The sequence below is a fragment of the Hylobates moloch genome, unplaced genomic scaffold (assembly GCF_009828535.3).
Source record: "Hylobates moloch isolate HMO894 unplaced genomic scaffold, HMol_V3 SCAFFOLD_348, whole genome shotgun sequence".
NCBI classification, from domain to species: domain Eukaryota; kingdom Metazoa; phylum Chordata; class Mammalia; order Primates; family Hylobatidae; genus Hylobates; species Hylobates moloch.
Window position 1 is genome coordinate 3521 of NW_026652623.1, and position 27282 is coordinate 30802.

General features: G+C 39.5%; 1 protein-coding gene across 1 annotated transcript; it reads left to right on the forward strand.

Moving 5' to 3' along the window:
• Window positions 1-415: 415 nt before the first annotated feature.
• Window positions 416-26305, forward strand: LOC116464266 (nuclear receptor corepressor 1-like). The gene is made up of 3 exons (XM_032147560.2): window positions 416-589; window positions 11155-11288; window positions 26071-26305. The coding sequence occupies exons 1-3, from the start codon at window positions 482-484 to the stop codon at window positions 26288-26290; spliced, it is 462 nt and encodes a 153-aa protein (XP_032003451.1). The 5' UTR covers window positions 416-481; the 3' UTR covers window positions 26291-26305.
• Window positions 26306-27282: the final 977 nt, after the last annotated feature.

The window sequence follows — 27282 nt, forward strand, 5'->3', positions numbered from 1 at the left end:
ACTTCCTCTGCACAAATGCTTACCTTAAAACTACTCTTGAATTCTTTTCGCAATTGACTTATCAAATCCCAAATTTAAAACCATGTATTTTTGTCTTTATATTTCTCAGACATTTATAGAAAGATATTTACTGAGCAGTTACTATGTGCCAGATCTTATGCTGTTTTTATATACTGTTTTTACTTTATATAGCTAATTATTATTATTTGTCACATATTAACCTATTTTAAGCATAAAAAGAAATGACGCATTAATGTTTTCAAATCTTGGTAACTTTTATTAAGTAAATACATGAGAGGAAGCTTTTACTGGTAATTGTGGTTTTATTTATGTAGCTATAGTTATAATTTATTAGAAGTACACTTGGTGTTTTAGTTCTTATTAATTCTATTTTTTTCCCATCCTGTTTAGGTTGTTTCCTAGAAACATGATTGTTTATTGGCGTTGATCTCACAGTCTGGTGAGGACTTCTTTACTGATAATGTCAAGTTCAGGTTATCCTCCCAACCAAGGAGCATTCAGCACAGAACAAAGTCGTTATCCTCCTCACTCTGTCCAGTATACATTTCCCAGCACCCGCCACCAGCAGGTAAGGAACAAATACTATGCAAATTGCACGTGTTTTTTGTGTTTTTCTTTACTTTTCCTATTTAATACACATGTTGGTCAGAAACCACCAAATTTACCTTTTTTTTTTTTAAGTGGCAAGAGCTATTTACAAAAACGAGGAACCAAAAGTTGGGTATTAATTATTTCTGTCTTCTTACTGTGGCTTTATGCTGATTTCAGGAGTTGAACTTGTCTTTGCTTTTCCATGATAGGAGTTGATGATAAATAGAAAACTTATCAATTCTCTAGAATTTCTGGGGTAAGACCTATATTTATACTCCCAAGTTGTGGTTGAGTTTTAAGCTGGCCAGATAACTCGGCATGTCTTGAGTGATGGCCAGGATAAAGACCTCTCTCTTCTTGAGAGATTGATGGTAGGAAGATTTGTTTAGTAGGTAGGAAGGAAGGAAGGGATGGTAGATAGGAAGTAAGACTTTATCATAGGAAGAGTTTGTAAGAGATTGATTTACCTTGTGAAAAATAAAGTATGAGGTGAAATAATCATCTCAGAGTAGACCAAGGATATGGGTGTAAGACGTTTAAAGAAAAATAGGAAAGGATGGGATAAAACGGCCCTCTCAGAGACTAAGAAAGCAGATTTGTCATCAAAATGTACTACGGGGTCCTACTGAGGACTCCTTTGAAGTGTAGTCATGATTACAGAGTTAGAATGGACATTCTTATGTTGTTCCTGTGTAGGGAGGCATTTAGTCTTTCACCATTACATGTAATGTTAGTTGCACGTTTTTGTTGATGCCTTTTTTGGTTGAAGAGGTTGCTTTCTGTTCCTAGTTTGAGAATTTCTGTCATGATTGGGTGTTGAATTTTGCTTGTGTTGTCCCCATACCCCAGTGTTATTCATCCAATTACCAATTTTCTGGATTATTGTTGCTGCTGGTTTTTTAAAAAAATCAGGCCAGGCGCCGTGGCTCACGCCTGTAATCCCAGCACATTGGGAGGCTGAGGCGGGTGGATCACTTGAGGTCAGGAATTTGAGACCAGCCTGGCCAACATGGTGAAACCCCATCTCTACTAAAAATATGAAAAAATTAGCCAGGCATCATGGCAGGCATCTGTAATCCCAGCTACTCGGGAGGCTGAGGCTGGAGAATCGCTTGAACCTGGGAGGCAGAGGTTGCAGTAAGCCAAAATCGCGCCGTTGCACTCCAGCCTGGGCAACAAGAGTGAAACCCCATCTTAAAAAAAACAAAATTAACTTTGCAGTTTAGTTTTTATATATATATATATACATATATATATATACATGTATATATACATATGTATATATATTTATATATATGTATATATACATGTATATATATATATACACACACATATATCTGTATTAGAATGCACTCATTATATGTGTACATTGTAACAAATTTTGACAAAGTCATAAACTCATAGAACCATCACGAAAATGAAGATGAACAACATTTCTAACACTCTAGGACGTTCCTTGGCACCCCATCCTCCTTGGCACCCACCCGTGTCAGTCCTCCTCCCCCACTTCCTACTAACCTCAGCTCCTAGGAAACAACTGATGTGCTTTCTATCATGATACATTGTATACGTTCTGAGCTTCATGGGAACTCTTTTGTCTATGGCTTCTTTTGCTTCCCATAATCCTTCTGTGATCTATCCATGTCTGACATGTCTTAGTTCATTCCTTTTTATTGTTGAGTATGGGTATACCACAATTTGTTTATCCAATCACCTATTCCAGTTTTTGATTATTGTAAGTAAAATTACTTAGAAGACATGTATCTATATATTTGTTGTATCTAGATTATTAAAAGAAGTATTGCCTCATTTTCTTAACAGTATCCTTTGGAGAGCGTACATTTTTTATTTTTATCAAGTCCGATGTACTTTTTTTTTTGAGATGGAGTCTTGCTCTGTTGCCCAGGCTGGAGTGCTATGGTGCCATCTCAGCTCACTGCAACCTCTGCCTCCTGGGTTCAAGCAAGTCTCCTGCCCCAGCCTCCTGAGTAGCCGGAATTACAGGCGTGTGCCGCCACACCCAGGTAATTTTTGTATTTTTAGTAGAGATGGAGTTTCACCATGTTGGCCAGGCTGGTCTTGAACTCCTGACCTCAGGTGATCCACCCTCCTCGGCCTTCCAAAGCACTGGGATTACAGGTGTGAGCCACCACACCCCGCCCCAATGTATTATTTTCATTGTTCATTTTTTGTGCTTTTTGTGTCATACCTAAGAAGTTTTTGCCAAATTCAAGGTCACTAAGATTTTCACTTATGTTTTCTTCTCTAAGTTTTATAATTACAGGTTTTTCATTTAGGTAAATTACCTATTTTGAATTAAAATTTTATATGTGGTGTGGTAAGCGTTGAGTTTCAGTCTTTATGCATTAAGAATGATGTTAGCTTGGAGAGTGCTCTTTACTTGTGTGTTTTCTTAAGGGGTTTGTGTAGGATTGGTACTTTTTTTTTGAGATGGAGTCTTGCTCTGTCATCCAGGCTGGAGTGCAGTGGCATGATCTTGGCTCACTGCAGCCTCCATCTCCCGGGTTCAAGCGATTCTCCTGCCTCAGCCTCTGGAGTAGCTGGGACTACGTGTGCCTGCCACCATGCCTGGCTAGTTTTTGTATTTTTAGTAGAGATGGGGTTTCACCATGTTGGCCAGGCTGGTCTCAAACTTCTGACCTCAAGTGATCCATCTGCCTCAGCCTCCCAGTGTTGGGATTATAGGCATGAGCCACCGTGCCTGGTCTTTTCTTTCTTTCTTTCTTGCTTGCCTGCCTGCCTGCCTTCCTTCCTTCCTTCCTTCCTTCCTTGCCTGGCCCCTTCCTTCCTTCCTTCCTTCCTTCCTTCCTTCCTTCCTTCCTTCCGTCCTTCTTTCCTTCCTTCCTCCCTCCCTCCCTCCCTCCCTCCCTTCCTCCCTTCCTCCCTCCCTCCCTTCCTCCCTTCCCTTTCTGTCTCTCTCTCTCTCTTCCCCCCCTCCCCCCCTCACCCTCTCCCCTCTCTCCCCCTCTCCCCTCTCTCCGTCTCTCCCCTCTGTCCCCTCTCTCCCCTCTCTCCCCTCTCTCCCCTCTCTCTCCTCTTTCTTTCTTTGAGTCTCGCTCTGTCGCCCAGGCTGGAGTGGGCAATTGGGTGATTTCGGCTCACCACAACCTCCTCCTCCTGGTTCAAGCAATTCTCCTGCTTCAGCCTCCCAAGTACCTGGGATTACAAGCGCCCGCCACCATGCCTGGCTAATTTTTTGTATTTTTAGTAGCAACAGGGTTTCACCATGTTGGCCAGGCTGGTCTCGAACTCCTGACCTTAGGTGATCTTCCTGCCTCAGCCTCCCAAAGTGCTGAGATTACAGGTGTGAGCCACCATGTGTGGCCGGGATTGATACTTTTTCATCCTTAGATATTTCATAGAATTTATCAGTGAAACTATTGGGCCCAGAATTTTTTTTGTGGGAAGAATTTAAATATGAGCTCAATTTCTTTAGTAGTTATAATTCAGATACTCAATTTTTTCTTGAGTCAGTTTGGGTATATTTTGTTGTGTAAGGTATCAGATTTATTGACATAATTTGTCACAATATTTCCTCATCATTTCAGTGCCTTTGAGATATGTTGCAATGTTGTTCCTCATGTTGATAATGTGTTTTTTTATTATTTTTTAATCAATCCGCCTAGAGGTTTATAAGTTTAATAGATTCTTGAAGAATTAGCTTTGGTTTCAATCATTTTCACTATTTTTCTATTTCACTGATTTCTGCTCTTTATTTTTTCCTTCTCTAATTGCCTGTGTATATATCATTTCTGACATTATTCTTTTTATATATTCAGGTTTTCTTCTGATGTTACTGTGTTTTTGCCTGAAGAACTTCATTTCTGTCAGTTTAGGTCTTTTGGCAATTAATTCTCTCATCTTTTATTTGCCTGAAAAAGTTTATTTCTGAAGACTATTTTCACTAGATACAGAATTCTAAGTTGACAGTTTCAGTATTTTAAGAGATGTCATATCATTGTATTCTGGCTTGTATGGTTTCTGACTAGAAGCCTGTGGTCATTCTTCATTTTTGTTCGTTAATATATAAAACACATTTTCCCCCCTCTGGCTATTTGTTTTTTTTTTGAGGCAGTCTTGCTGTGTCATTCAGGCTGGAGAGCAGTGGCGCAATCTCGGCTCACTGCAATGTCTGCCTCCCGGGTTCAAGCAATTCTCGTGCCTCAGCCGCCTGAGTAGCTGGGGCTGCAAGCACGCACTACTGTGCCAAGCTAATTTTTTTTTTTTTTTGAGACGGAGTTTTGCTCTTGTTGCCCAGGCTGGAGTGCAATGATGCGATCTTGGCTCACCACAACCTCCGCCTCCCGGGTTCAAGTGATTCTCCTGCCTCAGCCTCCCGAGTAGCTGGGATTACAGGCATGCACCACCATGCCCGGCTAATTTTGTATTTTTAGTAGAGACAGGGTTTCTCCATGTTGGTCAGGCTGGTCTCGAACTCCTGACCTCAGGTGATCCATCCGCCTCAGCCTCCTAAAGTGCTGGGATTACAGGCGTGAGCCACTGTGCCTGGCCCCAGCTAATTTTTTGTATTTTTAGGAGGGACAAGTTTTCGCTATGTTGGCCAGGCTGGTCTCGAACTCCTGGCCTCAAGTGATCTGCCTGCCTCGGCCTCCCAAAGTGTGGGGATTTCAGGTGTGAGCCACTGTGCCTGGTCTCCTCTGGTTACTTTTTAAGCGTTTTCTCTTTATCATTGGTTTTCAGCAATTTGGGTATGAGGTGACTTTGTTGGGCTTTTTTTTTTTTAAACGAAGATGGTGCCTTGCTATGTTGCCTAGGCTGAAGTGCAGTGGTTTTCATAGGTGCAGTCCCACTACTGATCAGCACAGGAGTGGTGACCTGCTCCTTTTTTTTTTTTTTTTTTTTTGTAACCTGGGCAGGTGTATCCCTCCTTAGGCAACCTGGTGGTCCTCCTGCTTCTGGGAGGTCAGCATATAAATGCTGAACTTAGTGTAGACATCTGATTGGCATAGCCCAGAGCTGTAGCCTAGAACTATTGGGCTCAAGGGATCCTCTTGCCTCAGCCTCCCAAGTAGGTGGGAATAGAGGTGTGAGTCATGACGCCTGGCTGTTGTGCTTTTTGAATGAATACGTTATTGTCCCTGGCATTCACCAAGCTTCCTGATTCTGTGGATTTATAATTTTCATAAAATTTGAGCAGTTTGGGGCCATTGTTTTTTTCAAATATTTTTTCCTGTCTCCTTTCCCCATAGTTTCTGTCTGGGACTCCAATTACTCATGTTGCATGTTATTCCACAGTTCACTGGACCTCTGTTCACTTTTTTTTTCCCTGGTTTTTTTTTTTTTTTTTTTTTTTTAATCCATCAGCTTCATTTTGCTATGGTATCATAGTCAGTGATCTTTTCTTCTATACTTTTCAACCTGTTGTTAATTTTATCCAGTGACATTTTTATTGCAGGTGGATTTCATTTTTGATTAGAATATGAACATTGTGAGTTTCATACTTTTTTACTGCTGGCCTTTGTTATATTCCTGTAAAGAGAGATGAAGTCTTTTTGGTAGGAAATTAAGTTACTTTTGAGGCTTGTTTTTAAACTGTTAGGGCAGGTCTAGAGTAGTCTTTATTCTAGGTCTAATTTATCCCCCACTTCTAAGCTTGTCTCCTAGGGTTTCTGTCGAATGTCCCGTGTATTCAGTGGGATTTCCTCACTCTTGCTGGAAGAAATTTGAATGAGTTCTTGCCCTGAGTGAGCTCAGGGAATTGTTTTCTTTATAGTTGCTTCTAATTGTTCTATCATCAGAAATTATTTTTAGCCCAGCCTGTGATATTTCTCCTTATTCATTTACAGACTAGAATTCAGGCAGAGGCTTAAGGGATCCCAAATTCAGAGTTCAGGAAATCTTTCTCTTTGAAACTAGGAAGTTCAGTTCCTATGGCGTATCCAAACCTTGTACGGTTGCTTCTTCAATGACTGTGATTGTGGGACACGACTTAGGTTCCCTTCCCATGGCTGCAGTTTGGAAATTGCCTTTAAGCAGAGGGCCTAGAGTATGGTAGGTAGGGCTTACCTCATTTGCTTCATTTCTCTCAGTGATCAAGCCCTGTGCTGCCTATTACTCAGTTTCTGAAAATAGTTTCTACATTTCTTTGAATTTTTTAGCTGTTGACTGTGGGGAGGTAATTCTGAGCAGTGTTACCTGCTTATACCTGGAAGCTGCAGTGCACTGTTGTTACTTTTATTTCACTCCTTACTCTTAATTTTTCTTGCTGGGTACAACCTTTAGAAATTCTTTCAGAGAGTGTTGGCTGGGCGTGGTAGCTCATGCCTGTAATACCAGCACTTTGGGAGGCTGAGGCGGGCAGATCATGAGGTCAGGAGATCGAGATCATCTTGGTTAACACGGTGAAATCCTGTCTCTACTAAAAATACAAAAAAAAAAAAAATAGCTGGGTGTGGTGGTGGGCGCCTGTAGTCCCAGCTACTTGGGAGGCTGAGGCAGGAGAATGGCTTGAACCCAGGAGGCGGAGCTTGCAGTGAGCCTAGATCGCGCCACTGCACTCCAGCCTGGGCAACAGAGCGAGACTCCTTCTCAAAAAAAAAAAAAAAAAAAATTCTTTCAGAGAGTGTCTGTGGTTGGTATATTATTTGAGTTCTTGAATTCTCAAAAGTTAGTAGCCTTAAAACTTGAGTGATGGTTTATTTTTTATTTCATTTTATTTTTGGAGACAAGGTTTCACTCTATCACCCAGGCTGAAATGCAGTGACACAGTCATAGCTCACTGTAACCTTGAGCTCCTGGGCTCAAGTGATACTCTCACCTCAGCCTCATGAGTAGCTGGGACTATAGGTTTGTACCACCATGCCCAGCTAATTTTTAAATTTTTTATAGAGATGGGCTCTCACTGTGTTGCACAGGCTGATCTCAAACCCCTGGCCTCAAGCTGTCCTCCCACCTTGCCCTCCCAAAGTGCTGGGATTACAGGCATGAAGCAGCATGCCCAGCCAAATGATGACTTAGTTATTCAATTTGTAGCTTCAAAGTTATTTTCCTCTGAACTTGGAATATGCTATTATTTGCTGTTTGCTTCTATTCAGTGTTGCTAATGAGAAGCCTGCTTTTATTATGATCCTTCTAACTTTGTAGGAAACTTTTTTATTTCATGGAACTTTTAATAAAGTTTCACTTTATTCTTGTTTTTTAATATTTTCATGTGTCCGGTATAGATTAATTTAAAAAATACATCCAGTTTTTTCCTTAAGCCCTTTTAAATCTGAAGACTGTGTTTTTTCTAATTTCGGAGAAATACTGTTCTATTATTTCTCAGGATCCTGTCTCTTACCTGTGGATATGGGATGTTGGAACTTTTTGCTCTAGCTCCCATTTTTAACTTCTTTCCTGTGGTTTCTATGTGTTTGTGCTTTACTGGGTACTGAGAGAATTCCTCAGTTCTCTCTTAGCTTTCATTTACTTTTCACTTTTGTGTGTTCAACTATTGTTTACCTTCAGTGATTCCGTTTTTAGTTTCTTTGATTCTTTTATTAAATTTTTTTTTTATTTTTTTGAGACAGAGTCTCACTCTGTTGCCCAGGCTTAAGTACGGTGGCACGATCTTGGCTCATTGCAACCTCCACCTCCTGGGTGCAAGCAGTTCTCATACCTCAGCCTCCTGAATGGCTGGGACCACAGACATGTGCCACCACGCCTGGCTAATTTTTGTAATTTTAGTACACACGGGGTTTCGCCAAGTTGGCCAGGTTGGTGTCAAGCTCCTGGCCTCAAGCAACCTTCCCACCCTGGCCTCCCAACATACTAAGATTACAGGTGTGAGCTACCATGCCCGGCCTGCTATTTGATTCTTCTTTTTTTTTTTTTTTTTTTACAAACCCTTGTGATGAGGACTATTTTTTTTGTTTTTGTTTTTTTGAGACAGAGTCTTGCTCTGTCGCCTAGGCTGGAGTGCAGTGGCTTGGTCTTGGCTCACTGCAAACTCCGCCTCCCAGGTTCAAGCGATTCTCCTGCCTCAGCCTCCGGAGTAGCTGGGATTACGTGTGCCTGCCACCATGCCTGGCTAGTTTTTGTATTTTTAGTAGAGATGAGGTTTCACCATGTTGGCCAGGCTGGTCTCGAACCCCTGACCTCAAGGGATCCGCCTGCCTTGGCCTCCCAAAGTGCTGGGATTATAAGTGTGAGCCATAGCACCTGGCCTATTTGATTCTTTTTGAGGATATTATTAATATTTTCTAGGTTCTTTTTACTTTTATCTACTGTTTTACCTATTTCTTTGGATGTAAATTCCTTTTTGTTTTGGTGCCTTTGAAAAAAATTATTTTTTTGAGATGGAGTCTTGCACTTTTGCCTGGACTAGAGTGCAATGGTACGATCTCAGCTCACTGCAGCCTCCACCTCCTGGGTTCACGTGATTCTCCTGCCTCAGCCTCCTGAGTAGCTGGGATTACAGGAGCACCACACCCAGCTAATTTTTTGTATTTTTAGTGGAGGTGGGGTTTCACTATGTTGGCCAGGCTGTTCTCAAACTCCTGACCTTGTGATCTGCCTGCCTTGGCCTCCCAAAGTGCTGGGATTACAGGCATGAGCCACTGTGCCAGGCTGAAAAAGTTTTTTAAATGGTTTTGTTTTTTATATTTTCAACTTTATACCTGAGATTTCTTCTTAGACTATGAGTTATTTTTTACTTATAACTTATAGAGAAGGGCTCTCAATGGCTTATCTACCCTCTGTTTTATCCTGGACAGCACAATTTTATCTGTTTATGATTTTTAAAACTTTTTTGTTGACACAGAATTCATATAACAAAATTTACCATTTTAAAGTATATAATGTAGCAGCTTTTAATATATTCATTATATTGTGCAGCTATCACCGCTACCTGATTTCAGGACATCTCCGTCACCTGCAATGAAACCCCATAACTAATAGCAGTTTTAGTTCTCCTCTTCTCCCCATCTTTTGACAACCACCAATTCATTTTCTGTTTCTATGGATTTGTTGCCTCTTCTTTTTTCTTTTTTTTAAAGACAGTGTCTTGCTCTGTCACCCAGGCTGGAGTGCAGTGGCGCAATCAGAGCTCACTGCAGCCTCTAACTCTTGGGCTCAAGCAATCCTCCCACCTTAGCCTACAGAGTAGCTGGGACGTGCCACAATGCCCGGCTAATTTTTAAATTTATTTTTTGTAGAGATGAAGTCTCACTATGTTGCCCAGACTAGTCTTGAATCTCTGGGGTCAAGCAATCTGCCCACCTTGGCCTCCCCAAAGTGTTGGGATTACAGACGTAAGCCGTAGCACCCAGCCTGGATTTGCTTATTATAGACATTTTATATAAATGGAATAATAATACGTGGCCTTTTGTGCCTGGCCTTTTTTTTTTTTTTTTTTAAACTTAGTATAATGTTTTCTATGTTCATCTGTGTTCTAGCATCTCTCCTTTTTTTTTTGAGACGGAGTCTCACTCTTTCACCCAGGCTGGAGTGCAGTGGCGCAATCTCGGCTCACTGCAAGCTCTGCCCACCGGGGTTCACGCCATTCTCCTGCCTCAGCCTCCTGTGTAGCGCGTAGCTGGGACTACAGGCGCCTGCCACCTCACCCGGCTAATTTTTTTTTTTGTATTTTTAGTAGAGACGGAGTTTCACCGTGTTAGCCAGGATGGTCTCGATCTCCTGACCTTGTGATCCGCCCGCCTCGGCCTCCCAAAGTGCTGGGATTACAGGCGTGAGCCACCGTGCCCGGCCAACATCTCTCCTTTTTTAAGGCTGAATTATATTCAGTTGTATGGTTATACTACATTTTGTTTATTTGTTCATTAGTTGATGGACATTTTGGTTTTTATTTTTTGGCTATTGTGAATAATGCACCCATGAAGAATTGTGTACTAGGTTTTGTTTATGGTTTTATGTACTTGTAATTCTTTTGGGTGTATACCTAGGACTGGAGTTGCTAGCTTATTTAGTAATTCTGTGTTTTTCTGTTTATGATTGAGTTAGCACAATAGATTTGTTTGGAAAAGAAGTTTTTGCCAAAAAAAAAAAAAAAAAACAACCAACAAAGGAAAGGTCCAAAAACAAACATAAAAACACTCACCTAGTTTTGATGGGAAAAACTACTACTCTTAACTAGCAGGTTGATTCTCTGGACTTCAGTTTCTTCATTGTAAGTGTGCATGGATTTGATTAGACTTCCATGACCCTTCTTCCAGCTTATTCATTATGAATTTGGTATTGGAATGCTTTTTAGGATTTCATATTGAACACATGAGTTTGAGATTTTACTGATGTGAGTAATACAGATTGGGAGTTATTGTAATTTGTTATTAGAGGAATGAGAATATAGATTAAACTTGAAATTTCATTTTGGATTATTTTTAATGATATGTAGTTAAAATGTTGATTATTTTAAGGGGAAGAATTAGATCAGTGAAGGATTGAAATAGTCATTGCTCTTTCTTTCCATACTTAGTGGCCCATAACTACCTTTATACTTGCTTTGATTTCATGATGTTGTTCAGTTTTTGGTTAATAACTGATTTATGATTATTTTAATACTAGGAGTTCGCAGTCCCTGATTATCGTTCCTCTCATCTTGAAGTGAGTCAGGCATCACAGCTTTTGCAGCAACAGCAGCAGCAACAGCTTCGAAGGCGACCTTCCTTGCTTTCAGAATTTCACCCAGGTTCTGACAGGTAATGAGGTTTCTTTTATGTTTCTATCTAGGATTATATTTGTGAAGTATACAAGTTTGTCATTATTTTATTTTTTTATTTTTTATTAACCAAGCCATGACTGGTCATTTATAGTTTGCATTTTGAGTTCTTTTTTGTTGGTTGGTTGCAATAGTTAACAAGCCCTTAAAACTTGTTTCCATAGTTTGGCATTAATATTATGTAGTAGAAAGGCAGTAAACCACCTGGTCACCTGTGTGTCCTTGGTTATGTTCTATAGACTTGGGCTGCACATTAGAACTACCTGGGATGCCCAAGCCTCATCACAAAACACTTAAATCCATCTCTGGAGTTGGGCCCAGGCTTTATTTTATCGCCAAAGTTTTTCAGTAATTCTGATTTGCAGCTAGGGTTGCCAGTCACTGATCTCAACTCTTCAAGCTTTAGTTTTCCCTCCTATAAAAATGGAGATAATAGTGGCATTGTCCTCAACTGATAGTAAATATTCTGTCAGATAATGTAGGTCCTGTACATGCATGGTGGGTTCTCTTTTTCCTCAGTGTCCTTACAATCTCTGCTTTCTTTTACTTCACTCTCATTCTGAAAGTTTTTTTTTTTTTTTTTTTTGGAGACAGGATCTTTCTAGCTCTGTTGCCCAGGCTGGAGTGCAGTGGCATGATCATGGCTCATTGCAGCCTCAACCTTCTGGGCTCAAGTGATTCTCCCACCTTAGTCTCCCAGTCCTGGCTAATTTTTGTATTTTTTTTTTTTTTTTTTTTGAGACGGAGTCTCGCTCTGTGGCCCAGGCTGGATTGCAGTGGCGCGATCTCGGCTCACTGCAAGCTCCGCCTCCCGGGTTCACGCCATTCTCCTGCCTCAGCCTCTCCAAGTAGCTGGGACTACAGGCGCCTGCCACCACGCCCGGCTAATTTTTTGTAGTAGAGACAGGGTTTCACCGTGGTCTCGATCTCCTGGCCTCGTGATCCGCCCGCCTCGGCCTCCCAAAGTGCTGGGATTACAAGTGTATTTTTTGTAGAGATAGGATTTTGCCATGTTGTCCAGGCTAGTCTTGAACTCCTGAGCTCAAGTGATCTACCCACGCCTACCTCCCAAAATAGTTAATTCTTTTTTTTTTTTTTTTTTGAAAAAGAGTCTCACTCTGTCTCCCAGGCTGGAGTGCAGTGGCATGATCTCAGCTCACTGCAACCTCCATCTCCAGGGTTCAAGTGATTCTCATGCCTCAGCCTCCTAAATAGCTGGGATTACAGGCGTACACACCACACCCAGCTAACTTTTGTGTTTTTAGTAGAGATGGGCTTTTGGCATGTTGACCAGGCTGGTCTTGAATTCCAGGCCTCAAGTGATCTGCCCGCTTTGGCCTCCCAAAGTGTTGGGATCATAGGCATGAGCCACTGCACCTGGCCAGAATTTTTTTTTTTTAATTGTGTGTATTTAAGGCATACAACATGATGTTATGGGATACGTATAGATAATAAAAAGATCACTATGGTGAAGCAAATTAACGTATCCATCATCTCACCAAGTTATTTATTTTTGCTTTTGTTTTTATTTTTGCTTTTGTGGCTGGACCAACTAAAATCTATACTCATTTATCATGAATCCCAGATACAGCACAATATTATTACCTGTAGTCCTCATGTTGTACATAAGAAATCTAGACTTTTTCATTCTATATATCTGCTACTTTACATCCTCTGACTTTCATCTCCCCATTTTCTTTACACCCCCTGCCCCTGGTAACCACTGTTACCACTGTTTTGTTCTTTTTGTATAGTTCCTGTTTTTTGTTTGTTTAAGATTCCACATATAAGTGAAATCATGCAATATTTTACTTTCTGTGTCAGGTTTATTTCACATAGCATAATGTCCTCCAGGCTTATCCATGTTGTGGATGGCAAGATCTCATTTTTTTTAGGGTTGAATAATATTCCATAGTGTATATATACCACAGTTTCTTTATGATTCATTCATCGACAGACACTTAGGTTGTTTTTATATCTTGGCTATCGTGAATAATGCCGCAATAACATGGGAGTGCATTTATCTTTACAAGATGGTGATTTCCTTCCAGAAGAAGGATTGCCGGGTCATATGGTAGTTCTATTTTTAATTGCTTTAGGAACTTTCATACTGTTTTCCATGATGGTTGTACTAATTTACATTACCACCAGCAGTGTATGAGAGTTCTCTTTTCTTCACGCTCTCGTTAATATTTGTTATCTTTTGACTTTTTTTGGTAATAGCCATCCTAATGGGTATGAGAGTATCTCATAGTACTTTTAATACACAGTTCCCTGATGACTAATATACTGAACATCTTTTCATATACCTGTTGGTGATTTTTACGTTTTCTTTTGAGAAATGTCTATTCAGATCTGCCCATTTAAAAATCAGGTTGTTTTTCTGCTGTTGAGTTTTATGAGTTCTTTATAAATTCTGGATATTAATTCCTTAGCAGATACATAGTTTACAAATATATTTTCTGTGTCTACAGGCTGCTGACTTATTTTCTTGTTTTCAGAAGCTTTTTAGTTTGATGTAGTCCCATTTATATATTTGTGCTTTTGTGGCCTGACTTTTTGATATGCAAAAAATCATTGCCAAGGTCAGTGTCCCAGAGCTTTTCTCCCAAAGTTCTCTTGCAGGGCTTTTATAGTTTCTGATCTTATATTTAAGTCTTTTATCCATTTTGAGTTGATTTTTGTGTATGGTGTAAAACAAGGGTCTAATTTCATTCTTTTGCATCTAGATATCTAGTTTACCCAGCATTATTGAAGAGACTACCCTTTCCCCACTGTGTTGCTGTGGTTCCCTTGTCAAAAGTTAGGCGGCCATATGTTTAGATTTATTTCTGGGCTTTCTGTTCTTTTCTGCTGATCAGTGTGTCTGTTTTTATGCCAATACCATATTGTTTTGATTACTGTAACTTGGTAATACAATTTTAAATCAGGAAGTGTGATGCCTCTTTGTTTTTCTTTTTCAGAATTGATTTTGCTATTGGGGGTCTTTTATACTTCCATGTGAATTTTAGGGTTGTTTTTTCTATTTCTGTGAAAAACGCCATTGGGATTTTAATAAGAATTGTGTTGAATCTGTACTGTGTATTTCTTTGGGTTGTGTGGACATTTTTGCAACATTCTTCTGATCCATGAGCACAGGATATCTCTTCATTTATTTGTGTCTTCAGTTTCTTTAATCAGTGTTTTATAGTTTTCAATATACAGATCTTTCATCTCCTTGGTTAAATTTATTTAACCAAGTAAATTTATTTAAATGTTTTTTAAAACTGTCATAAATTGTTTCCTTGATTTCTTTTTCAGTTAGGTTGTTGTTTGTATATAAAACTGCTGTTGATTTTGTATCCTGCAACTTTACTGGATTCATTTATTCTAACAGTTTTTTTTTTATGTGTAGAATCTTGGGGAACTTTTATACGTAGGATTGTGTCATCTGCCAATAGAGATATTTTTACTTTTTCCTTTCTGACTGGATGCCTTTTATTTCTTTTCTTTTTTTTTTGTTTGATTGCTCTTGCTAGTACTTCTAGTACTATGTTGATTAGAAGCGTTTGCCACTGCTTCTAATCAACGTAGTACTAGATGGGAAAAGGATCCGATCCTTACCTTTCGTAGTATCTTAGTGGAAAATCTTTCAGTTTTTCCCTATTGATTATGATGTTAGTTGTGGAATTTTCACAAATGGCCTTTATTATGTTAAGGAACTTTCCTTCTTTTCCTAAACTGTTGAGTTTTTTAAGTCAAGAAAAGATTTTGGACTTCGTTGAATGCTTTTTCTGCATCAGTTAAGATGACGTGTTTTGGTTTTGTTTTTACTTCTCTTCTTTTTACCAGTAGGAAATTTTATATTGTCCTTTTTTTCTCCTCGAATTTTTATTTCTTTTCTTCTCCAGTAAAAGTTTTTTGCTAATATGTTTATTCAACATATTTTACTGATCACTCTCATATATTTCTGCTACAAATACATAAAGAAATTTTGGGCCAGGCACTGTGGCTCATGCCTGTAATCCCAGCACTTTGGGAGGCCAAGGTGGGCGGATCATGAGGTTAGGAGGTTGAGACCATCCTGGCTAACACGGTGAAACCCCATCTACTAAAAATACAAAAAATTAGCCGGGCGTGGTGGCGGGCATCTATAGTCCCAGCTACTCTAGAGGCTGAGGCAGGAGAATGGCGTGAACCTGGGAGGCGGAGCTTGCAGTTAGCCAAGATCGCGCCACTGGACTCCATCCTGGGCGACAGAGAGAGACTCCGTCTCAAAAATAAATAAATAAAATAAATGTATTTAAATTTTCTGTGATTTTAGGCCCTGAGTGTTTAAAAGTTTTACTCTGGATTAAGTTATGACAATTAGTAGTAGTAGATCCTTGAACAAAAAAGCATAAATATATGTATACATTTTATTACATTATTATTAAAAGCAAAAAGTAAAATCTTACTGAAAACATATCTTTTAATAAGAGAGGACTGGTTTCCCTTCCCCCAATTATTGTAATTTTTGAGTACTAATTACTGGAAACAGGCAGGCTTCTATGTGAATACTGTGCCAATTTGTATTTTTTATAGACAACAAATATTGTTCATCTAAGCAGATAGAAATGGAATAAATTTTGTAGCTGCAATTTTGCTTAATTCTCTGAGTGCCTTCCAATTTCTAGACCAACAATCACAATGATCTGGTATCTAAAATTTTTTTTTGATCTTTCAGCTAAAAAACAGTTTCTCCTTTGATACAAAAGCAAAGAATTAGAAACCACTTGGTTTGGAAAAAAAAGTTTGTTACCCATACTTTTGCCATTCTCTTTTTTCAGTATTGACATCATCATTTCAAATTGTTCTTTTGCAGCACTAGAGGTTTAGTTTTATTTGTTTGCTGTTTTTCACTTTTTTTATTATCTAGGACAGAGGTTGCCAAACTAAGGCTAGTTGGTGCTGACCATATCCTGTCTGTCCTGTTTTTGTAGAGTCCTCAAGTTAAGAATGATTTTTACATTTACGTATTAAAATAAATTTATTATGTATATTTGAGGTTTACATGATGTTATGGGATACACATAGTTTAGCCAGTGAACATATCTGTCATCTCACATACTTTGTTTTGGTGACGAATAGCTAAAATCTACCCATTTAGCAAAAATCCCTAATATAACACAATTGTATTAACTTTAGTCCTCATGTTATACATTAGATCTCTAGACTTGTTCATCCCACACATCTGCTATTTTGTATCTTTTGACCTCCATCTCCTTATTTCCCCATCCCCAACCGGTGAACCACTGTTTCATTCTCTATCCCTGTGTATTTGAGTGCTTTTTTTTTTTTAAATATTCCATATACAGGGGAGATCATGCAATATTTTTCTTTTTGTGTCTGGCTTATTTCAGCGTGGTTTCAGCATGGTCCATCCATGTTATGGCATATGAAAGGATTTTTTTCTTTTTTAAAGCTGAATAATATTTATATACACACACACACACACACACACTCACACATATACATATATATGTATACACACACGCATCACATTTTCTTTTTTTTTTCTTTTTTTTTTTTTTAGACAGAGTCTCACTCTGTCGCCCAAGCTGGAGTGCAATGGCGCAACCTTGGTTCACTGCAACCTCCACCTCCTGGGTTCAAGCAATTCTCCTGCCTCAGCCTCTGGAGTAGCTGGGACTACAGGTGTGTGCCACCATGCCCAGCTAATTTTTGTATTTTTAGTAGAGACGGGGTTTCGCCATGTTGGCCAGGCTGATCTTGAACTCCAGACCTCAAGTGATCCGCCCACCTTGGCTTCCCAAAGTGCTGGGATTACAGGAGTGAGCCACTGTGCCTGGCCTGCACATTTTCTTTATCTATCCATCTGTCAGTGGGTATCTAGGTTGTTTCTATATATAAACTATTGTGAATGATGCTGCCATGAACATGGGAGTGTAGGTATCTGGTTGTTGTTTTTTTCTTTTTTTTTGAGATAGGGTCTTGCCCTGCCACTCAGGCTGGAGTACACTGGCATGATCATGGCTCACTGCAGCCTGGACCTCCCAGTCTCAAACGATCCTCCCACCACAGCCTCCCGGGTAGCTGGCACCACAGGTGCATGCCACTGTGCCTGGCCAATTTTTGTATTTTTTGTAGAGATAGGGTCTCACTATATCCAGGCTGGTCTTGAACTCCTGGCCTCAAGCGATCCTTCTGCCTCAGCCTCCCAAGTGCTAGGATTACAAGCATGAACCACTGAGCCCAGCCCAGATATCTTTATGAGGTGGTGATTTCATTCCTTTTGAGTATACAACCAGAAGAGGGATTGCTGGGTCTATAGTAGTTGTATTTTTAATTTCTTTGGGACCTTCCATACTGTTTTCCATAATGGCTATAACAATCTACATTCCCACCAACAAAATACTAGGGTTCCCTTTTCTCCATACCCTCGCCAACATTTGTTATCTTTTGCAGAATAGCCATCCTTACAGGTGTGAGGTGAGATCTCATTGTAGTTTTAATTTGCATTTCCATTGTGATTAGTGATATTGAGCACCATTTTATATATCTCTTGGCCATTTTTATGTTTTCTTTGGAGAAATGTCTGTTTAGGTCCTTTTCCCATTGTTTTCACTTCTCTTAATATGATATATCCCATTGATTTGTGTATCTCTTAATATGATATATCCCATTGATTTGTGTATGTTAAACCAGCCTTGCATGCCAGGGATAAATCCCACTTGCTAGTGGTTTGTAATCTTTGTGATGTGTTGTTAAATTCAGTTTGTTAATATTTTATTGAGGATTTTTTTTTTTTTTTTTTTGAGACAGAATCTCGCTCTTTTGCCCAGGCTGGAGTGCAGTGGCATGATCTTGGCTCACTGCAAGCTCTGCCTCCCGGCTTCACGCCATTCTCCTGCCTCAGCCTCCTGAGTAGCTGGGACTACAGGCGCCCGCCACCACGCCCGGCTAATTTTTGTATTTTTAGTAGAGACAGGGTTTCACTGTGTTAGCCAGGATGGTCTCCATCTCCTGACCTCGTGATTCGCCCGCCTCAGCCTCCCAAAGTGCTGGGATTACAGGCGTGAGCCACCACGCCTGGCCTTTATTGAGGATTTTTGCATCAGTGTTCATTAGAGAGATTGGCCTCTAGTTTTGTTTTCTTGTGACGTCCTTGACTTAGGTATCAACTTAAATGCCTTTGACTTAGATATGCTGGCCTCATATTATGTGTTGGGAAATAGTCCCTCTAGCTCTATTTTTTGGAAGAGTTTAGGAGGAGTTGGTATATATTTTTCTTTGATTATTCAGTAGAATTCTGCCATGAAGCCTTCAGATCCTGGAGTTTTCTTTGTTGAGAAGTTTTTGATTACTTCTTCAGCCTCTTCATTTGTTATTCGTCTGTTCAGGCTTTCTACTTCTGCTTAACTCAATATTGGTAGGTTGTGTTTTTCTAGGAATTTATCCATTTCCTCTAGGTTATCCAATTTATTGACATATTATGGTTCGTATAGTTCCTTATGATCCTTTTTATTTCTGAGGCATCTGTTGTAATTTCTTCATTTTCATTTTATTTATACGAATTCTAAGGTATTTTGAAATATAATTACCTTTATAAATTTCCTTTCTGATTTCAGCAATTTTGTAAGGTACCTGATTTCCCATTTCAAAAATGTGCTCACTGTTTAGGTTTTAAGATGATCAAAGATTTGAAATATAATATTATTTTATTTGAGATGGAGTCTCACTCTGACGCACAGGCTGGGGTGCAGTGGCACGAACTTGGCTCACTGCAACCTCTGCCTCTCATGTTCAAACGATTCTTCTGCCTCAGCCTCCGATTAGCTGGAACTACAGGCACTACAAAAAAAAATACTTTTTTTGTATTTTTAATAGAAGCAGGGTCTCACCATGTTGGCCAACCTGGTCTCAAACTCCTGACCTCAGGTGATCCACCTGCATCGGCCTCCCAAAGTGCTAGGATTATAGGCGTGAGCCACCACTCCCAGCCTAAAATTATTATATAATACATTTCTTGGTTGAGTTTGGAGAGGGAATTCAGCTTACTTGTCCTCTAATATCTAAGAAATATACAAAAATATATATTTTTCAAAAAGGCTAAAAGTTTACCCTTTTATAAACAAGGAAAGACATACAGCTATTGTCAAAAACTTGGAAAAGTGGGATTCACAGAAAGAATTACAAGTATCTTGAATGACTTGACCTCCTATTTTCTATTGGTAAAGTAGCATTATTGTTTTATGACTCAAGGAACATGAGTTTTTATTTTATTTCATTTTATTTTCTATTTTATTTTATTTCATTTATTTATTTTTTATTTTTGAGATGGAGTCTCGCTCTGTTGCCCAGGCTGGAGTGCAGTGGCGTGATCTCGGCTCACTGCAGCCTCTGCCTCCTGGGTTCAAGCAATTCTCCTGCCTTAGCCTCCCGAGTAGCTGGGACTACAGGCTCATGCTACCATGCCCGGCTGATTCTTTGTATTTTTAGTAGAGCTGGGGGTTTCTCTGTGTTAGGCAGGATGGTCTCGATCTCCTGACCTTGTGATTTGCCCACCTCAGCCTCCCAAAGTGCTGGGATTACAGGCGTGAGCCACCATGCCTGGCCTATTTTATTTTTTTGAGACAGAGTTTTGCTGTTTTTGCCCGAGCTGGAGTGCAGTGGCACAGTCTTGGCTCACCTCCACCTCCCGGGTTGAAGAGATTCTCATGCCTCAGCCTCAAGAGTAGCTGGGATTACAGGCGCCTGCCTCCATGACTGGCTAATTTTATATTTTTAGTAGAGGTGGGGTTTCATCATGTTGGCCAGGCTAGTCTCGAACTCCTGACCTCAGGTGATCCGCCCGCCTCAGCCTCCCAAAGTGCTGGGATTACAGGCGTGAGCCACTGTGCCCGGCGGAACATGAGTTTTTAAAAAAGAAAATTTAAAAAAAGCAGTATCGAAGAAAGTAAGTTAGTGAAATCCTAGGATTTCTCATGAATATTCCTTGATTGGAGAAAATTTATATTGGTGGTGGTGAATGGTTTGCTTGAGAATTCCCATTATGCCATCCTGGTTTCTCAACAGCTGCAGAAAGGACAGTTGGGATGTGCCATTCTGTAAAGTGATGAGCCAGAACCCTCTGGAGTGGTCTACATGTCTGGCTGGTAGAGGGGGCCAGAGTCCTTAGCAAAGGCAGTTACAGCCCTAACCAAGATTTTTCCTCCTTTGCCCCACTTCCTTGCTCCCTCGGGCAGTAGAACAGTATTTAGAAAGCCATACCTATTCTTCCATTTGCAGAGAAGATGAACACATGCCAGAAAAAGTGGGAACAATCAAGGAGAACCCACCCAGACTATCCCACGCCAAAGAGAAAGGCTGCCACAATGTACCTGAGCAGGAGGGTGGAGAATGGCACAAACGAGGCGAATATATTCCTGGAAAAGAAAATTAAAGCAACACAGTATGCCAAAAATAAAATCGCCACGTGTAAGAAACATAAACAAAGAGCATGCCTCATAAGTGCTATGCACTATAAAAGAACTTAAATAATGAAGTATTCAAAAACAAAATGATAAGGCAGCCAGATGGGCTAAATGTAGTTCAGACATTTGAATGCCCTCAAGATATAAAATTAGAAAGAAGAGGAATAAAGTAGATGTGGCTTAAGGTAAACCTTCTCTTAGAACAAAGTCTTGATATAATTAGAGTGAGTGCTGAAGAAAAAGGACAAAGATTAAGACAATTAGAAAGAACTTGTAGGGAGGACAAATAAAGATCATCCAGTATACTATAAGAACATGTTTTTGAGGTGGAAAACCTGGTAAAGGAACATTAATAATATTCATAATACAGAAATTCCCCATAAAGTTAAGGAAGAATTGATAGATTCTACAGATTGATAAAACATATCTTGTTCCAGGAAAAATTTGTACAGAAAGAATGATCCATACCAAGACAGATCATGGTTAAGGAATTAAATTTCAAGGATAAGTAAAAGAATTAGGAATTCAGGAAACAAAATAAATGCTCCACAAGATGGAAGAGTCAGGCTACAAACTTCTACATAGCAGAATTGAGTGACAGAAAATAGTGAAGCAGTAGCTACAAAGTTCTGAGTAAAAGAAATTGATATTCAAGAATATTATACCAGACAGTTTAACAATAAAAATAACAGGCAGATGTTCTTAGACATGAAAGCACTGAGCAATTATAGCATCTAAAACTGAAAGAGGCCGGGCGTGGTGGCTCACACCTGCAATCCCAGCACTCTGGGAGGCTGAGGCAGGCATGTCACCTGAGGTCAGAAGTTCGAGACCAGCCTGGCCAACATGGCAAAACCCTTTCTCTACTGAAAATATAAAAATTAACTGGGAGTGGTGGCGCATGCCCGTAATCCCAGCTACTCTGGAGTCTGAGGCAGGAGAATCTCTTGAACCCAGGAGGTGGAGGTTGCAGTGAGGCAAGATCGCACCACTGTACTCTAGCCTGGGAGACAGAGTGACACTCTGTTTCAAACAAAACAAAACAAACCTGAAAGAATTTCTTTTTTTCTTTTTTCTTTTTTTGAGATGGAATTTTGCTCTTGTTGCTCAGGCTGGAGTGCAATGATGCGATCTCGGCTCACTGCAACCTCCGCTTCCCGGATTCAAGTGATTCTCCTACCTCAGCCTCCCGAGTAGCTGGGATTACGGGCATGCGCCCCCACACCTGGCTAATTTTTTTTGTATTTTTAGTAGAGATGGGGTTTCTCCATGTTGGCCAGGCTGGTCTCGAGCTCTCGACCTCAGGTGATCCACCCTCCTTGGCCTCCCAAAGTGCTGGGATTACAGGTGTGAGCCACTGCACCTGGCCTAAGAATTTCTTGATAACTGAATCCAGCCAAACAAAGAATGGATGCCATGGTAAGAGGATTGGTAGTTAGCCATAAACCCATCTTTTTTTTTTTTTTTTTTTTTTTTAAAAGAGACAAAGTCTCCAAACTCCTGGGTTCAAGTGATCCTCCTGCCTCAGTCTTCTGAGTAGCTTGGATTACAGGCGCATGGCATTGTGCCTGACAAATTTTTTATTTTTGTAGAGACAGAGTTGCTATGTTGCCCGGACTGGTCTCAAACTCCCAGCATCAAGCAATCCTCCTGCCTTGGCCCCCTAAAGTGATGGGAAACGTGTGAGCCACTACATCCGGCAACCAGGGCACAGGAAAATTAAGAAAAACATTGAGTATGGAGCATTCTCTTTTAGCAAGAAATCAGACTGCTTTAAAATTCTTTAAAATTCAAATGATAAAGTATAGTTATTTAAATATGTTTTGTAATTTTAATTTGTTTTAAAGATGTTTAAAGATGGTGTTACAAGATGACGAAAGTCAGTAAAATGGGGAACTCTACAAAGTTTGCAAGCCTACAGTTTTTTGTTTTTTTGTTTTTTTGTTTTTTAAGGCATGAGTCTCGCTCTGTCACCCAGACTGTTGTGTTGTGCAGTGGCGTGATCTTGACTCCCTGCAACCTCTGCCCGGGTTCAAGCGATTCTCCTGCCTCAGGTTCCCGAGTAGCTGGGACTACATGCACGCGCCACCACGCCTGGCTAATTTTTATATTTTTTGTAGAGACGGGCTTTCGCCTTGTTGGCCAGGCTGGTCTCGAACTCCTGACCTCAAGTGATCCACTTACCTCGGCCTCCCAAAGTCTTGGGATTATAGGTGTGAGCCACGGCATCGGGCCCTACAAAGATTTCTTTATGTGAAAATTTGCTGTTAGGTTTTTTTTTTTTTTTTTTTTTGTATACCACAGTTTGTTTATTTATTTTTATCAGCTGATGGGTGTTTGGTCATTTTTACTTTTTGACAATTGTGAATAATTCTGCTGTGAACATTCATGTACAAGTTTTTGTTTGTACGTATATTTTCCTTTCTGCTGGTTAGATACCTAGGAGTGGAATTGCTGGGTCATATGGTAACTCTATGTTTATTTAACTGTTTGAGAAATTACTAGATTGTTTTCAAAGTGTACCATTCTACTGGTGTTAATTTTAAAAGGCAAATACATTAATTTAAATTGGAGATTTCATGCTTAGTTCTACCAGAACTCCTAATATTAAATTGTACTTAGCAAAGATTTTTGTAGTTTATTTAAATTTCTGAGATTTTATACATTAAATTATGTATTTATTTATGGCTGAGTAGGTTTGTTCTTCTAAAAAGGATTGGCAGGCTGAAATGGGAAGTAGTCTGATTTCTAGATAGAAAAAGAGCATTCCATACTCATTGTTTTCTTAGTTGTCCTGTTCCTTGGTACCTTAGTTTCTTCTCCAGTACTGCGTATGGTATGCCTCACCTTCTAGCTTTGATAAATCTCAGAGGCAGAGTTGCTGGAAATGAAATGTAATACTTGAAAATTATGCTTTTGTAGGTTATGTTCTAGCTGAGGGGGCAACTGAGGGCAGAAGTCCAGCTAAGGCATTACTTGGGTAGATTACCCCTGGCCTTAGTGGAGGATGAATCTTTTGATTATAATAGCTTTGTAGTAAGCTTTAAAAGGTGGAGTGTGAGTTTTCCAACTTTGTTCTTTACCAAGATTGTTTGGCTGTTTGTAATCCCTTGAGATTCCATATGAATTTTATGATGTTTTTCTATTTCTGCAAAAAAAGCCAATGGCATTTGTTAGAGATTACATTGAATCCACAGGTTGCTTTGTGTAGTATTGTCATTTAATGACATTGTCTTCCAACATATGAATTTGAGATTTCTTACTATGTATTAAGTCTTTTATTTCTTTGAGCAATGTTTTGTGGTTTTCAGTGTTTAAAGTTGTAAGCCTCCTTGGTCATATTTATTCCTAGCTATGTTCTTTTGGGTGCTCTTATAAATGTATTGCTTTTTTTGAGACGGAGTTTCACTCCTGTTGCCCATGCTGGAGTGTAATGGCATGATCTCGGCTCACTGCAACCTCTGCCTCCCAGGTTCAAGTGATTCTTCCGCCTCAGCCTCCCGAGTAGCTGGGATTGCAGGCGTGCACCACCACGTCCGACTAATTTTGTATTTTTTAGTAGAGATGGGTTTTTCTCCATGTTGGTCAGACTGGTCTCGAACTCCTGACCTCAGATGATCCACACGCCCTGGCCTCCCAAAGTGCTGGGATGACAGGCGTGAGCCACTGCACCCAGCATAAATGTATAGTTTTTTAAGTTTCATGTTTGGATTGTTTAATGCTAGTGTATAGAATACAACTGAGTTTTGTGTGTTGATTTTGTATCCTGCAACTTTGATGTACTTATTTGTTAGCTCTAATAGTTTTTTTTGCTGATTCTTTAGGGTGCTACATATGGAATCATGTTGTCTTGAATAAAAATGCTTATTTCTTTTTAATTTGGATACCTTTTATTTCTTTTTCTTTCCTAGTGCTCTGACAGTAATTTCCAATACCATATTGAATATAAATGGTGAATGCAGTCATCTTTGTCTTGTTCCTGAAGTTTCCCACTGCACCATTTTTTGTGATGTCACTCTGAATTTTAAGATAATGGGATTCTATGTGTTGAATGAGATTTAAAATTTTGAAGTATAATAATTTTACAGAATTTAGCATTCAGGCCAGGTGCAGTGGCACTTTGGGAGGCTGAGGCAGGTGGATTGCTTAGCTCAGGAGTTTGAGACCAGCCTAGGCAACATAGCGAGACCTCATCTCTACAAAAATTAGCCTGGCATGGTGGCTCGCACCTGTAATCCCAGCTACCGGGGAGGCTGAGGCAGGAGAATCACTTGAATCTAGGAGGTGGAGGTTGCAGTGAGCCGAGATGGGGCACTCCAGCCTGGGCCTCAAAAAACAAATAAACAAAAAAAGAATTTAGCATTCATTTCATTGTCTTTCCTCCATATGAAACCCAGCGATTCTGTTTTCAATGAAATACTGCTTTGCAAAGCATTAGTTTACAGGTTGGCCATGAGATACAATATCACCTCTGTAAACACCTGGTAGAAAATGAAAAGTCAACTTAGTGAGCACTCACGAGCAGGACTCAACAATACATCCTGTAAAGAAATGAAAGATTCTGATCTTCAAGTCATGTATTTAGGGAAGCTAGACAGAATACATGTTTTTGGGGCCAGGATGATGTTTTAGAAGCAATGTTGGGTTTCTCCTCAAGAGACTTGTCTTTAAGACTGAATGGTACCTCATAACGGAAGTCATTTCTCTTTCTATGTAGCAATAGCTGGGAGATTTTTATTTCTTGCTTGTTTTTATTATTGGTTGAAAAATGGTGGCTCTTCTGGTTTATATTATCCCAAATTTAATTATTATGGCATTTTAACATTTAAAAATAATAGTTTATATTCTTCAGCAACTAAACTTTTTGCAAATGTTTTGTTTTGTCTTTCACTTCTAGATTAGTTTTTAACCCTCCCCCCAAACGTTTTTTTTGTTGTTGTTTTAAGACAGAGTCTCACATTGTTGCCCGGGCTGGAGTGCAGTGGCTCGATCTCAGCTCACTGCAACCTCCACCTCCCAGGTTCAAGCAATTCTCCTGCCTCAGCCCCCCGAGTAGCTGGGATTACAGGCACCCGCTACCACGCCCAGCTAATTCAAACCTTTTTTAAAAATTAGACTAGAAGTTTAATGGTAGTGTAGTGAGGTATATATTCTTTGGGGGTAGGAACAGAAGGGGTATGGATTCACTTTGAATGTAAGCATGACTTTTTCATTTATTATTTCAAAGTCTAACCAGGGATGTTAGCAGGGAGTTAGTTGTACATCACTTACAAATTTTCAAGTGTTTATTTTCTTTGTATGTATTAGGCCTCAAGAAAGGAGAACTAGTTATGAACCGTTTCATCCAGGCCCATCCCCAGTGGATCATGATTCACTGGAATCGAAGCGACCACGTCTGGAACAGGTTTCTGATTCTCATTTTCAGCGTGTCAGTGCTGCGGTTTTGCCTTTAGTGCACCCACTGCCAGAAGGGCTGAGGGCTTCTGCAGATGCTAAAAAGGTAAATATTTGTTCTCTTACCCTGTAGAGTTGTAGGTTTGTAATGTTTATTTAGTTATACTCATGCATAGCACCTCAAAGAAAGTCCAATTACGCCAGTCTCTAAAGGTTAGTGGTATGGGAAAGTAAAAATTTTGTTAAACAAAACTAGAAACCACAGATGAGTACTCCAGACTGCTAAAGTGAGCACTTTTGCCTTTTTGGTAAGTGAAAACCATCCAAGAAGACTGCTCCCATAAAGAAGAATTTCTATTAAATAATGCTCGAGCATTTTTTTACTGGCTTGCTGGCTATAAAATGTGGTTAGAGGTACTCAAGACTACTAGTTTTGTTAAATCTTAATTAAATTTTAAATAAGCCCCTTAAATTTAGTAGCAGTTTATTAACTGCTATATGGGAGAATAAACTGCTATATGGGAGAAAACAAGTCCAGGTAAGGTTGGATTGTGCTTATAAGTTTTATACAAAAGAAAATTGTTCCTAATTTATATAAGTAATACATACTTATAGAAAACTTGGAAAATAAAGAGGAAAAAAGTTACCTGTAATCCTGTAACTTGGAGATAACGACCCTCCCCCAGTTTTATTGTGGGATAAAAATTGTGTATATTTATGGTGATATTTATATTTATGGTGATATTTATACAGTGTGATATTTTGATATATGTATACATTGGGAAACACATCAAGCTAATTAACATATTCATCACCTCACATAGTTATTTTTTTGGTGGTAAGAACATTTAAAATCCACTCTTAGCAATTTTTAAGCATATAATACATATTATTAGCTATAGGTGCCATGCTGTGCAAAGATAACACGTTTTAATATTTAGCTATATTTTGTGACATTTCAAACAATGCGAGTTCTATTAAGAACTTTCCCTATGCACTTATTTTTATTTACCCATTTTTTGTGAAATGTTTGCTCATGTAGTATGTCCTTGTTTTATTGCTATGTTTACCTTTTTCTTTTTTTTTTTTTTTTTGAGATGGAGTCTCGCTCTGTACCCCAGGCTG